This window comes from Apodemus sylvaticus, chromosome 5 (genome assembly GCF_947179515.1).
Source record: "Apodemus sylvaticus chromosome 5, mApoSyl1.1, whole genome shotgun sequence".
NCBI lineage: Eukaryota > Metazoa > Chordata > Mammalia > Rodentia > Muridae > Apodemus > Apodemus sylvaticus.
Window position 1 is genome coordinate 141,627,335 of NC_067476.1, and position 15,116 is coordinate 141,642,450.

The window sequence follows — 15,116 nt, forward strand, 5'->3', positions numbered from 1 at the left end:
CTGTGCTCCGGAAGCGATCCCGCAGACCGCGAGCGCCCTCCCCCTAGCTTTTGGTGTGAGACGTCGAGCTGAGCGATCGCGGGCGGAGAACGAGGTGAGGTGGGCACCGACGGTGCGCTGCGTCGCGCGTGCGGGGTCCTCTATCGCGAGGAGGGTGGTGGAGACGTGCTGCGGGCTGTCCTCTGTCCTAGGTCCTACGTAACCCTGCTGTGCGCCCCTGGCCGACGCCATGGCTGGCGCCCAGGCCCTCACTGTCCTAGCCCTCTCATCGCAGATGCCGGTGGCCGTGGGTCCCTACGGGCAGTCCCAGCCCAGCTGCTTCGATCGCGTGAAGATGGGCTTTGTCATGGGTTGCGCCGTGGGTATGGCAGCCGGGGCGCTGTTCGGCACCTTCTCCTGTCTCAGGTGAGCCGCGCGGATCGAACTTCCTGGCTTCCGAGGGCTTCGGAGTCCACTTAGAAGATGTTGAAAGCACAGGACGTACAGATCTGAGCTCTATAGTCAAAATGGCTTTCTGACTCCTTTGTAGTTCAGTGTCATTAGCCAGGTTAGAGGCTGAGTTACGGAACTGTAGTGGAGGACTGTACATTTACCTCCACTACACTTGGAGAGTCAGTCATATTAGTATGTTTTTACATTATTATCTAGCACATCGTAATTGCTTAGCGAAGGGTTATTATTGTTGCATGGCATTTTAACTCCCAATTGCATGTAGTGAAGCAAGCTGGATAAAGCGGTTTACTATACTGAGAATTAGGTGTAGTGAAATGTTCTACCTCTGAGATAAACTGCTTTACTAAAAGTCATCACCACATTTGGATATTGTACTTAATTGAAGTGCTAAGTACTGTAGTTAACCACCAAGCAGTAGTGGTGAGCAACTTAAATCCAGCCGCACTCTGGAGTGGCAGGAGGATCCCTGAGTTCGAGACTAGTCTGGTATAGAATGTGAGTTTCAAGACAGCCAGGACTGTTACATAGAGAAACCGTCTCCAAAAAATAAAATCATTAAAAAGTGTAGTTAAAAGCCAGGCGGTAGTGGTGCCAGCCTCTGGGAGGCAGAGGCAGGCGATTTCTGAGTTCAAGGCCAGCCTGGTCTACAGAATTGGTTCCAGGACAGATACGGCTATACCCTGTCTCAAAAAAAAAACAAAAAACAAAAAACAAAAAAACAAATCCAAAATAAAAGAAATCAAAAAAATAAAGTTTAGTTAGCAAGTCTGTAAATATGATGACCATTTTACACTTTATGCTGTTTATAAATTGCAGAGCTTGAGTTTTAACCTAGGTTAAACAAATTGAAACAAAACACTAAGGATGCATCCAGAAGAAAAATGGCTACTGGATAATGTGTACCATAGAAGCACAAACATAACTGCTTTCCCTGCCCATGTGCTTCATCCTTTATCTCTGCAACCTACAAACTAATTAATGCTGCATTTGGCATAGGTCAATCATAGGATTGTCAAGCTGTTGGTGCTTAACATATTTCAACAAATTATAAACAGGGTAGTTACTTCAAATCTCTGTTCCTGTATTTGTATTACCAAATGGCCCTTTCTTGCTTTATTCTTCAGGATCGGAATGCGGGGTCGGGAGCTGATGGGCGGCATTGGGAAAACCATGATGCAGAGTGGCGGCACATTTGGCACTTTCATGGCCATCGGGATGGGCATACGATGCTAATTAAGATTCAGATGCCCTGCTACACCTAAACTTCCCCATCCATTTCAACCCTTGTACAATAATTAAAGATTTTTTCTTCTCGTTATTAGTCTATTTTTACTTCAAAGACCTAGGTCTTATAGTTCCCACCTCAATGACCCAACACTGTGGGCATCTTTATGATCAACCTTTGCACACACATAGTACTCATAACTCTAGATCTCAGATCCCTGATACATGGAAGCATACAACTCATACTAAATCTCTACCCAGGCTTGTTGACACACATTTTATCCTAGCACTCTTGAGATAGAGAGACAGACCCCCCTGCCCAAATGCTAGTTCAGCATACCAATTATAAAATTTAAGAAGTTACTTTGTTCCTAACAGGTTCCTGTTCACAGTAGAACATTGTATGAGATTTTGCAATTCAGAAAGACATCAGGCTCAACAATGACCATTTTAATTATGTAGGGTAATACAATTCTTACTTGATAACCCTGTAATGAATGGCCAGGAATACAAACCTGATATGCCTTGGTTAATTTTTCTGATTATTCATCAACTATGACTTGTTCAGAACTTTGTAGCCAATAATTGACAATTCAAAGTGCTTTTCTGAGCATGATATTCAATAAACAAATTTTATTTTTTTTTTTTATCTAGGATACAAGATGGATTGGTTGGCAGGCTTTAGGCAACCAACCCTCAGTTCCCATGTTCTATACACAGCTTCCTACAGTTGACTCAACTGATCTGCTATTAAAGGTTAAATGGTCCATTAGAATGCAGATTGTGCCAATTGGTTGAAAAATAAAAAAAGGCAGAGGGCAATAATGGCATCAATTACTAGCACATAGTGTTTCCTACCATCTCTAAGCCCACTTCCAGAGGACCTCCACAAGTTCCAAGCTTGTATGCAGTAGACATTTATGCAGGAACGATAGACAAAACAATTTTATTAAAATGTATGGGGAAGTCAGCAGAGGAGGGAGCTCAGGACATCCTGTTTTGTCACAAGCTTTACAACAGTCAAGACTACAGGGAGCACCAATGTCCAAAAAATAAAAAAGCCAGACAGTGGTGGTACTAGAGTTCGAGACCAGTCTCGTATACAGAGTGAGTTACAGGACAGCCAGGCCTACACAGAGAAACCCTGTCTTGATAAACAAAAGGTAGGGTTAAAAAAAAAAAAAGGAGAAAAAGACTGTTCTAACATTAGAAGGAGTAGAGTAACTGGGGGCCAGGAAGTAATTTGAGGTGCTATTTCCACCGCATCAGGGATGTTAGTGCTTAAGTATATTTTTAATAGAGAAAGATCAAAGGTTTTTTAAAAAAAAAAAAAAGCCAGTGTGAAAGAGCTTGAGGCCACTTAGAAACAAAATGTTTGAACAGCACTTAGAAAAGGGCAGAAGTCAACTCTTTAGTAAAACATTTCTTCCTAGAGTGCTAAAGACACGCAGAACATTTCTAAGGGACTTGTTTTCAATTGACATGACACGCTTGTGTCAAGCAGCAAACACTGCATGTGACTTAGGATGGAAAAATATTCCCTAATACTAAGAATGAAGAAAGCTTATTGTGGGCATGTGGTTGGACACATACCTACCCTTTCCCAGCAGCCCAGATGGATTGAAGGAGTAACATTTTCAGTCTTTGGTAAATCTGACCTATATAATGCTGACACACTGACTTGAAAACAAGAAGGGGAAAAAAAAAAACCTAAAAGATGTCATAATATCTTATGCTTTAAGGTTGTAACATGAAAACATTTGAAAAACGAAAATTTTGTGGCCTTTTTCAGAGAATTTTATTTGAGTGGTTCTTACAAAGATTGTTGCCATATGAAAGTCATTTGTTTGATAGAAATATCAAGCTGTCTTGTCAAACACACTGAAGTAACCCAAAAATATATTTCAGAGCTCACAGAGCTTAAAAAGAGCAAAGATTATATGCAACCAGACAAAACCTATTTCTGCATTTCCTATCTCTTGCCCAAGACTGCTTTATTCAATCTGTTACACCAACAACCTTGAGGAAATGCAGGGATCATTTTGTTTGGAATCAAGACACACTAAAACATATAGTATTTACAAAGAAACTTTTACAGATACATTAATTGAAAAAATTACCATCAAATATTATTTTGAAATTCCATTCTTGCCAAATGATCAAGGTCATATGCTAAGCAATAACTTAGCCGCTTGGACTTTAACACACTGAAAGTGTGTCCTAGAAACCTTGGCTGAACCATGAGCCAAATACACAAATGTGAAATGTAACTGCTGTGTAAAAAGTTAGGGTTCTGAAACATTAAAACATTACCTGTCTGCCTTTATACAGAAAGCACATTTGTTCCCCTAGAGCTATTCTATAGATCCTTATTGTAATTTTCTACATGGACATTTAAAACAGCAGAACAAGAGAACAGCTTTGCATAAAGTAGGATTTGCTAGTTAGGGAGAATGAGCACACTGCATTCCTGTTAACATTTTTATTTTCAAGATAACAGGAGCTGTATACAAATGACAGTAGACCCTTGCCTCTTTATTTTTATCTAAATAAAAGATAACTCAAGATGAATTCTCAAGAGAAAAAAAGCTATATACATAAGGGACTGTATCTTCCTTCACCGCCTACTTGGAACCAGTAGTTGTGTTGCTGTCATAGAATCAGGGAAGAGGTTGTGGTAAGTTGGAAGAGGTACATATGCTGCTGTTATCATTTTACCTGTAGGGGGAAAAAAAAGCTGGGTAAGCCGTTTTTACTCAATCACTAGGTGTTTCAACATAAAGTTTTTGTAGCAGTTACTCACCTGCAAACCACCGACCATGCAATGCATTGACAGCAGCAATAGCTGCTGCAATAGATGGGCACTTCACATACACATTGCCCTAAAAGTATCAAAAAAAAAATTTTAATAAAATGACCACTGAACACATACTCTCAAATATACATCCAAGATGTTTACAGAAATGTAATCATTGATGGTTTATTCTAATAGGTTATGGTAAATACCTCGAAAATTTTTTGGCAACTATAGCATCCTCTTCTCACCCTATAGTGCCCGTGCCAACCCCAGTTCTATGTAAATAACCAAGTTGTAGAGTTCTGGGGTACATGATGCAAATTAGCTATCAGTTAACACTACTCTCATCAATTCTCATTATTTTTAACTTGCCTTAGTTTTGGAGCGTGTATTTAGCTAGCACACTAAAGTTCCTTTCAGGAAATAACCACTAGGCAAGTATAGTGATACAGGCCTATAATAAATCCCACAACATGGCATTAAAGAGCTAACTTCATTAAAGGGAATCAAAAATCAATGCATTAAAAAAAAAACAGACTGGCAGGTAGAATTTGATGTTAGCTTGGTCTACAGATATCCAGGACAGTGAGGACAACATAAAGAAACTCTGTCTCAAAAGAAAAAAACCAAATCCAAGACAAGCAAAAACAATTAAAAGCTCAGAGCTAATGCAGAAGTGATCACATGGCCTGACTGTATAAAAAGAGAATGGTGTACACATCAGTCCCAGCACTGAGAGAAGCATAAGCAGGCAGACCTGTAAGATCAGGCCAGCCTATTCTTTATTACACACATAAACACGGTCTTGAAAAGCAAATATCAAACTACCTGAGCTGAATTTTTGTCAACATAAATATGAATGACTCCTCCATGTTTATTACATTCTTCAATGACATCATCTTTAATCTCTGTATCCCATCCAACCTCTTCTTCTCTGTAAGAAAGTAACAAGAAATAATGAAATTATATTCACGTAATGATGTGTATATACAGGGATGTATGTGGACCATCAAATATGGAGTCTACTTCAGTTTGCACTTTTATCAGGAATGCAATTCTGGTCATCAGACTTGCAGGAAGCACCAAGTTGTCATTCATGCAAACATGACAAGCATCTGACATGCTCAGTCAACCACCCACACCTAAACATGTTCTTTAACTTTCAGATGTTGTTATAATACATAAAAAAAATGTTCAAGAGGCTCTGTAAAAGATCTCAGGTAGGAGCTAGAGAGATGGCTTAGCAGTTAAGAGCACTGAAGGTTCTTCCAAAGGTTCTGAGTTCAAATCCCATAACCACATGGAGGATCACAACCATCCATAATGAGATCTGGCGCCCTCTTCTGGGGGTGTGTGAAAACAGCTACAGTGTACTTACATATAATGAATAAATCTTAAAAAAAAAGTCTCAGTTAACATCAACCAGGCTACTTAAAACCTTTACTCCAATTATACAAAATTTAACACTTCAATTCTTGAGATATAGGGAAGCATGTAACATTCAGTCATGAAATCAAACACTGGTACACATAAAGAACAAAAACTTAAAAAAAAAAAAAAAAAAAAAAAAAACACCTGACAAACCAGAAGGTGTGGTTGCTATACAATTATAGTGACATAAAGCAACCAGCTAGCCCAGCAGCAGTGGCACATGCCTGTAAACCCAGCACTTGGGAGAGAGTGAGGCAGATTTCTGAGTTTGAGGCCAGCCTGGTCTACATAGTGAGTTCCAGGATAGCCACAACTACACAGAGAAAACCTGTCTGAATAACAACAACAAAAACCCCAACTACACCAACAACCCCCCCCAAACAACTAGCTAAATAATCTTAATAATCATGAGGAAGCAGATTGAAGAGGTCCACCGGCAATAAAAAGTATACACATGTAAATACAAGTCCTAGCTAGCTACTGTTCCAAAATAAAGAAAAATTTAAAACAAAAAAACAAAAACCCACAAAACTGGATGTTTCATTAAAGGAACCAAATGTTAATCTTTGAAATCTACATACTTAGGTACCCAAAGGCATGCATATAGAAAAATTATTTAATCATTGACATAATACATTACTAAAAAGAAAGAAGTAAACCAAGAGCAGACAAAGTCTCAGAGGTTCAAGCCTGCATGGACCACAGTCCCACTGCTAATCCATCACAAGGCCAGCCTTGACAACTGATGGAAAGACCAAGCTTGAACTTGAAAACAAACAAACAAAAAAAATCAGAACTGGTGATCATCATCAGTGGTATCATAACTGCCTGGCATGCAGGGCTCAAGGCAGAAAAAAATCCTAATAGTAGATGCTGAGTTGTTAGGAGGACATTTTACTTGTTATTCTCACAGAGTGCCAGCTTCAGTTCCCAGAACAAAAACACAATCTTGATGCCTCTTCTGACCTCCCGGGGGAAAAACTTATATTCTAATCCAATAAACAAAAAATTTCACGTCTACTATTAAATATGCCGACTAAAATATAAACCGGATTAAAGTAAAAAAACAAAGGTAAACATATCACTTTAATAATTTCAATTGTGAAATTTCTTAATGTCAAATTATCATATTGTACAAATATACTTACGTTTGAGGATTAAACATGTTAGATAGTTGGAAACACTGTGTTGCAAGAGGTTGAACAGATGCAGCTGCAGCTAAAGCTGAGGCTAAAAAAGGAAAAATAAGAATTAGTTTCATGGAAAATGTTTAAGTATTCGTGGACTAAAAATCAACCCTATGTATGTATGGATGACATGATTTACATATCTATCACCTTCATGAATCTGAAATAAGACACTAAACACAACTACCGTAAAACATCTTTAGCTCCACTTATAATAGGCAAAATAAAGTACAAATACTCAAGTATTATTTAGAGAACGAGAAGGAAGGAGTGCTCATACATTTTCATGCAGATACAAATATATTCCCATAAAACTTTCAGGAGCTGGGTTTGAAAAAAAGTTGTCCAGAGTCTCTGTCGAGTAGGAATGAAGTTCTGGGTTTTAGACAAACCACAGCACTAAATCAGTATTCTTAGAAGCAAGAAGAATAGAAAATCGAAGTCAGCCAGGTAGTGGTGGCGCATGCCTTTGATCCCAGCACTTGGGAGGCAGAGGCAGGCGGATTTCTGAGTTCAAGAAGAGCCTGGTCTATGGAGTGAGTTCCAGGACAGCCAGGGCTACACTGAGAAACCCTGTCTCAAAACAAAACAAAACAATACAAAACAAAACAAAAAAAACTCAAAAAGAAATTCGAAGTCATCCAGACCAACATACCAAGTTTTAGGCTAGGCTGCAATATAAAACCCTGTCTATTATAAAAATCATTTAAAAGGGACACGGTGCAAAATTCCTTTTAATCTTAGTACTTGAGAGGTAGAGGCAAACATCTCAGACCTCTTATGACAGCTTGGGATACAAAGTTCTAAGACAGCTAAAACTTCATGGAGAGACAATTTTTGTCTTTTTTTGGTGGGTGGAGAGGGCGTGGAGTTGAGACAGGGTTTCTCTCTGTTGGCCTGGTTAGCCTGGAACTCACTCTATAGACCAGGCTGGCCTCAGAAATCCGCCTGACTCAGCCTTCCAAGTGTGGGATTAAAGGTGTACACCCACCTCTGCCAGGTGAGAGACAATTTTCTTAAAGTGGAACCAAACTTATGAAGGGGGTTAAGGAAAGATATGCATTCTAAATCTATTAAGAACCAACAACAAAAATCTTCCAAAAAGGGCTGGAGAGATGGCTCAGCGGTTAAGAGCACTGACTGCTCTCCCAAATTCAGGCTAAGTTCAATTCCCAGAAACCACATGGTGGCTCACAACCATCTATAATGGGATTTGATGCTCTCTTCTGGTGTGTCTGAGAACAGTGACAGTGTACTCACATACAAAAAATAAAAAATTCTTTAAAAAAAAAAATCATCCAAAGAAATCATTCCAGAAATAAAAAAGGAAAACTAAAAGTTTGATTTTATCCTGAAAGATAGTAGTATACAAATACAGTTATTGGATACAGTTGTTGGAAAGCCTATTAAATAAAAATATTTCACTTCTTTTTGTCAGGAATATATAAATATAAAGGGCTGGGGAGATTGATCAGTATTTAAGAGTACTTGACTGTTCTTCCAGAGGTACTGAGTTCAATTCCCAGCAACCACATGGTGGCTTACAACCATCTGTAATGGGACCTGATGCCCTCCATCTTCTGGTGTGCCTGAAGAGAGCGACAATGTACTCAACAAATAAATATTAAAAAAACACCAAAAAATAAAACCAAAAAAAAAAAAAAAACAACAACTGTATAGAAACACACATATAAATATATTAAATTTTTGTAAAATTTGTAGTCTAAAAATTGTCCATTTTTTTTATTTACTTCTTCAAATCTTATATGTGTAAGAATTTTGCCTACATGAACAGACATCACAGGTATAGTTTCCCTCAGGGGCCAAAAATCCTGAAATTTGTTAAATATGATTGAAAGCTATGATATGGTTATTGAGAATCAAACCCTGATAATGAATCCGAAGTCTAAAAGTGCTTTAAACCAAAGACAACTCTCTCTGGTCAAACTTTCTTTTAAAAACATGAACCTAAATATATTTAACATTTAAAAGACTGAATAAAGTATACCAAGAAAATGTCCTAATAAAGTAACATTTTAAATGATTTCTGTCTTAGCAAAATGGAAAACTAGAAGCCCGGCAGTGGTGGCTCACACCTGTAATCCCAGCACTATGGGAGGCACAGGCAGGTGGATTTCTGAGTTCGAGGCCAGCCTGGTCTACAGAGTGAGTTCCAGGACAGTCAGGGCTATACAGAGAAACCCTGTCTCGAAAAAAACAAATCCAAAAAACCAATAAACCAATAAACCAATAAATAAACCAATAAATAAATAAATAAATAAATGGAAAACCAAAAAACAGCAGCTTATCTACAGTTTGACTATTATAATGTGAAAATTCTAGTCACAGAAACATTCAACCTTGAAGCACACAAGTCTAGAGTTAATCACATTTCTAAGAGATGTGATGAAATATTTTCTATTAGGTGTTCTTTAGGTTTGGTTTTTCTGTTCTTGAGACAGGATCTCACGTCACTCCAAATTTCAGAGTATTACCAATCTATTAAAGCAGGTGTTATAGAACTCACCGTAATCATATTATCTGACCAAATCCCATTCCAATGCATAAAAACAAACAGCTAAAGATAAAATAATGCATTAAGCAATTGAGATACTTGAAATGAATAAATCACCTAAGGAAGTATCAAGACAAATTTCCTGAACAAGACTATTGATGAAATACCACATTAAAAATTATTCTGAGTATTACAAGTGCTTTTCCTTCAATATTTTCTTCAAAGATAAAGGCATTTTTCTTTGAGAAATTTGAAAAGCCTTTTCCTTGCATTTCTTCCTAGAAGCAAGTATAGCCTGACATAACTAGACCTATTTAAATCCCAGTTAGCTACCTGGAATATAAGGTAGAACTCTTTAAGAAAAACAGCAATACATGAAGAACAGTATACATGAAGAACAAAGCAAAAACACCAACTCATATTATATAACTAAAGAGGGCCAGCAATAGGAGCCAGAGTAATGCTGAGGTGCATTCCACACCACAAGCTATACAGAATAGCCAAAGCTACACAGTGAATTTCCTGACTCAAATCAAAAGCAGAAAGAAGAATACTAACCTGCTTAAAAGTTTTAAGAAAAAAAACCAAGGGGAACCACTGACTGATTATGAGTACTAAAGACCAAACAAATAAGTAATGAAATCTTTCCCTTTCACATTTAATAATTCTGTTAGTCATTTACAAATAATGGTACAAATCTGGCAAATGCTTAAAAAAACTCAACACATTTAATTCTCACCTAAAATTGACATGTTTCACATAGGATTTTTAATATAAAAAAAAAAAGGGAAACCAATAAACAGTTTAAAGTTAGCAGCCAATTGAAGCAGAAATATGCTTTTTTCTTTCTTGGAAGTTATCAGAGAGACATTATATCATGACCTCATGGCCACGATTTCATGATGCATGTAATTAGTTAAAAACAATACATGACCATCTTTATAATATAGGCAAGTCATTAAACCAATCAGTAAAAAAATTATTATAAAATGTAATATACATATAATTCTAAACTCACATGACTGTGTGTATGTATACATACACACAGTTCCTGTACATAAAATACATAAAAATAAAATGAACAGGTCTTTATATAAAGACCTATTCATGTATTTGATGTTTATGAAGGCACTCTTTTCATATCAGAAGAAGGCCCACTGCAACTCATTCTGAGCCACCATGTGGATGCTGGAAACTGAAATCAGGCCCTTTCCACCTCTTTGAGCCATCTATCCAGTTCTTGAGTAATCGTAAACAGTCCTATATAGTGCTGTTGTAAATCTGATATGCTAAAAAATTTTACTTTTTTTTTTTATATACACCTTGCAGTCCGAGAAAAGCATTAAAGAAATACAAGACTAAGTTTCAAGGTTTTGTTTTTTCAAGTGTCAAGGACAGGACATTAAGCCAGTCCTTACCCGGAATCAAACTAAAGCTATGAATGAAAAATTCTAGCAATGCACAACAAACATAACCACAGACATCTTTATATTCTTTGACTATTACTGTACTATGGTTACAATACAGGGCAAAACTTTATGAATACGATAATTCACAAATTACATCTTTGTATTTCAAAAAATAAAATGGAGAGATCAAAATATAAGTAACTCACCTTCAGTCTGTTGGGAAAGTCGTGTTTGCAAATCTATAACAAAAGAGAATTCTACAGCTCAGTGCAGGAACAATGAAGAGCCTCAACTAACAGGGTAAATGTCAGGAAAGTATTAATAAAAGAGGACTTCAACAGCAGGGTTTTTTAAAATCAAATTAGTAACACCTGGCAGCAAAACCTCCTTCCCCATTCCTCATTTACAAGGCTTTGGGAACGTTTGTTTCCTATTATGCTAGAAAGTCATCACTGTATGCCTAATATAATCTTCCCTGTTATATTGATGTTCCACTAAAATACCATACCTAGGATTAATGGGAAATGGGGAAAAAGGAGCAAACCAGTCAGAAAATATGTGAAACACCCTGATTGAGAATTCAATTCCAAGTACTTGGAAAATTTTATAATTAATCTCAATAAAAATTCAGTATTTCAAAAGCTTGTATTAATATTGTAGGCATTAAAACCACAAACATTCTAGAGCTAGGATCATGTTCACTAGATTTCAACTCATAATTATCCACTGAGAAAGACACCATTCCAAATATTTGGAACATAGTATTAAGAGCTTCTCAGATTCAACTTGTCAATAACAGGTTCACAGTTTGGTAAATGTTAACTTTCTCACCTACTATGAAATTTAGTGTTTCTATTAAGGAATGCATGTCAAACACATCAGACATGTAAAGAAAATTTGCATGAGCTGGAAAACAAATTGTAGCACGAAATAGATGTGGTCCAAGCCTTTAATCCCAGCAAGAGCAGGACTGAGGCAAGAAATGATATTCATTGGAGGCCAATCTTTCTGCTCTATATAGGGAATTTAAGAAAAGACAGGGACATAGTAAGACCTTGTTTCAAACCAAAAAAACCAAAATCCTGTATTACTGCAAAGTGATTATACTTAATAAACATATTCAATATGGGACATGAATAAGAAAATCTGAACCTTGTACTTAATTTACTGGGTTCAAACAGTTGTTTGCGCCTAAGGGCTAAACTTGACATATCAATGAGGTGAACTGTTAATTTATGTATGGCAAATAGAACCATTACCAGCAACTTAAAATGCAGTATCCTTTCCTTATAAAATATGTAAATTGTATACATAACAGAGATTGATGCTATTAAGTACAAATCCCAATTTTACTTTTAAAAATAACTTTGGTTACTTCTACTATATATTAGGAACAAAATGCAATTCTACAAAAGGTGTTATTAGAAAAGTTCCTTCATCTGAGGGTGTTGTAGGAATGCTCAAATCCTAGCACTCAGAAAGGGGAGTAGAAGAATTAAGTTCAATGCCAGAGTCAGCTGCTGAAGGATAGTATCCCAAGAGCATTTAAGAATTACATAAGAATCTAAATCCCTACTCAACCTCAAAAAGATAGGGTATGTATGGGAAGTCCAGGAGATAAAAACTATGGGAAGAGGAAGGCTCTGAGTTAATAAATATAGAGCAAAGCTAAGAATGGCCAGTGATACATATCCTATACCATCCTGCCTCAGTAATGAGAATCTGGATATAATGCTAGTACATACACAGGCAGGCTGACATCGTACATATGATAAAAGGATACATCAACATAACAGGCATTAGCCTCTGACATCTACACAAGGGCTGAGGCATAAGAAGGTATTTCCTATCAAAAGAATAAAATGCATTTATTCCTTGGTGGTGGCGCTCGCCCTTAATGCCAGCACTTGGGAGGCAGAGGTAGGCGGATTTCTGAGTTCGAGGCCAGCCTGGTCTACAGAGTGAGTTCCAGGACAGCCAGGGCTATACAGAGAAACGCTGTCTCGAAAAAGAAAAAAAAAAAAAAAAAAAGGCATTTAAAACAGGTATCTCCAAACAAAGAACAACCTGGGATGCCTGCAAACACAGCCAGTACTCTAGCCCCATGAATCATCATTTACAGTTCTTTACTAAAGAATGGGAGCATCTACATCAATTTTTCTACATGAAATTTTGAACTTAAATGAAGAGAAGCAATAAGATAATGATCATTTTGAACAAAGTTTATGTACATAGTTCAGGATAGCCTGTAGCTCACCATATAGAACAGGCTGGCTACGTCCTAAACCCTTAAACCCCAAGTATTGTCATTAAATGTGTGCACTTCTATACTTAGACCCTTATAATTATGATTACCTTTTTATTGTTTTTCTGTGTCATCCTGGTTGTCCTAGAACTTGTTCTGTAGACCAGGCATGGTCACAAATTCAGAGATCATCCTGCCTCCCTCCAAATTGCTGGAATTAAAGGTGTGCACCAACAGAGCCTAGAACATTACTTTTCTTAAATATTTTAATCTTATCTTTATTAATGTGCAGGTATGAGTCTTGAGTCACATGTGTGATTGTCTGCAGAGGCCAATAGAGGGTGTCAGATTCCCTACAATTAGACTCTTGTGCTTGGGCTAACTGAACTGAAATCCTCTAGAAGCAACAACCCCGACTTTGCTATATCATCTTAACATTAAGTACTCCAGATTTTTTCTGAAATAATTTCACTTCAATTAAAAAAAAAAAGAGAATGTTGTGACTACTGCCTGATTTAAAGTAAAAAAACAAACCAATCCATATAGGAAATGTTTAAAAAACTGACAAGCAGAAACTCAGGAAACAAATACACATGTTGAGCTTAAGACATGTTATTTGCAGAAATATGTCAATGCCTTAACAAGAAAACATTCAGACTATTAACAGTCTAAAATCTCAGAAGGTCTCACATTCTAGAAACCCAAATTGTCATACTTAAGAACTTCTGGTCATTTGTGGGACTATATAAAAGTTTAAAAACTGGGTCTCACTCCATAGACCATCAAGTTAATGCTGCTTCTTCCCCCAAGGATAGGGTTAGGGTTAGTATTATGGGGTCCACACCCTGATACCTGGATAAAAATGAGTCCTTAATATATTATATATAATTCTAATCATGACGTGAATATCATATCAAACACAAACATAGATCACAGATTTAGGGCAGTTTGTATTAAGATTTTATTTCCATATAAGTCTGTGTATTGTGTGTATCTGTGGCTTGCAGAGTTTGGACATAGACATAGATGTACCAGCACTGGAGTTATTTGATGGTTCTAAGCACGTAAGTGCTAGGCTAAAATAGAGCTTTTTCCTTTAAGCTGCATCTTTCAAGGTATTGTAGCATAGAAATATGGAAAAAAAAACAGTAAGTTTTCTTTATATTACTGGTAATGCAAATGTTTAAGAAAGACTTGATTTTACCAAATGCTTGGTGTTTTATCTAACCATTAATAGTAAAAATTTAACAATACTTGAGATGTTTGTATAGTGCTCTGAATAGTTGTACACAAATATATGTACTAAACCTACTCTTCTTTGCAATCATTAAGATATTAGAAGTACTTAATGAATTGAATTCTCAGTTAGTCCTTTGAAATGCAAAAAAATTTGGCATATTTTCGAATTAGATGAAAATACAGTGATTTCAAATTAGAAAGGATTCAATTCCTACCTGCCACAGCACCAAATGCCAAAGAGCCACTCATTTGTAAAGCTTGTTGTGCTGCAGGTGGAATCTGCAAACCAGTACCTGCAAAAGAATAAATCGTCAAGTTATTATTACTATGTAAACAGGAGACATCAAGGGAATTCGGGAATTTATGCGGTATGCTGTTCCTGCAAAATGGTTCTGCACTAACAGACGTTCCTACCACCAAGGATAAGAACCTGTACTGTTTAGTACCTGTGTATGGTATAAGTATAAATTGTATTCCCCTCAAGTGGCACTCTGACCTCCCCAATCCATGTTGTGTCATTCCTATAACATCAACATAAATATACATCCCCACAAAATAAACTTTCCTTAAAAAATTATAAAAACCAAAGAAACCACACATTTCTATGTTTTCATAT

At 36.9% G+C, this 15,116-nt stretch overlaps 2 protein-coding genes across 6 annotated transcripts in view; one reads left to right on the forward strand and one right to left on the reverse strand.

Moving 5' to 3' along the window:
- The first annotated feature begins 3 nt into the window (after positions 1–3).
- Romo1 (reactive oxygen species modulator 1) lies at positions 4–1,771 on the forward strand. Of its 2 annotated transcripts, none has more exons than XM_052184082.1 (3): positions 4–94; positions 275–405; positions 1,578–1,771. In XM_052184082.1, the coding sequence occupies exons 2-3, from the start codon at positions 275–277 to the stop codon at positions 1,684–1,686; spliced, it is 240 nt and encodes a 79-aa protein (XP_052040042.1). In that variant the 5' UTR covers positions 4–94; the 3' UTR covers positions 1,687–1,771. The 2 variants fall into 2 exon arrangements, with proteins under 2 accessions (XP_052040042.1, XP_052040041.1); XM_052184081.1 differs by having other exon boundaries at positions 21–94; positions 192–405.
- Positions 1,772–3,451: 1,680 nt separating this feature from the next.
- The window catches only part of Rbm39 (RNA binding motif protein 39), a 32,363-nt gene continuing 20,698 nt past the window's right edge, over positions 3,452–15,116 (reverse strand). For 2 of the 4 annotated variants that reach the window (XM_052184086.1, XM_052184084.1), the window contains 6 exons: positions 14,716–14,793; positions 11,223–11,255; positions 7,054–7,135; positions 5,303–5,408; positions 4,481–4,559; positions 3,452–4,395 (listed from right to left, as the gene is read on the reverse strand). In XM_052184086.1, the coding sequence (XP_052040046.1) occupies positions 4,295–4,395; positions 4,481–4,559; positions 5,303–5,408; positions 7,054–7,135; positions 11,223–11,255; positions 14,716–14,793 (479 nt within the window). In that variant the 3' untranslated portion in view covers positions 3,452–4,294. Of the gene's footprint in view, positions 4,396–4,480; positions 4,560–5,302; positions 5,409–7,053; positions 7,136–11,222; positions 11,274–14,715; positions 14,794–15,116 lie in introns of all 4 variants that reach the window. The other 2 variants (XM_052184085.1, XM_052184083.1) reach the window with 1 other exon arrangement.

Coding starts and splice junctions, on each gene's coding strand:
- Romo1 (XM_052184081.1), top strand. CDS start 230: ATGGCTGGCGCCCAGGCCCTCACTGTCCTAGCCCTCTCATCGCAGATG. Junction 406..1,577: donor GGCACCTTCTCCTGTCTCAG/GTGAGCCGCGCG, acceptor TTTATTCTTCAG/GATCGGAATGCGGGGTCGGG.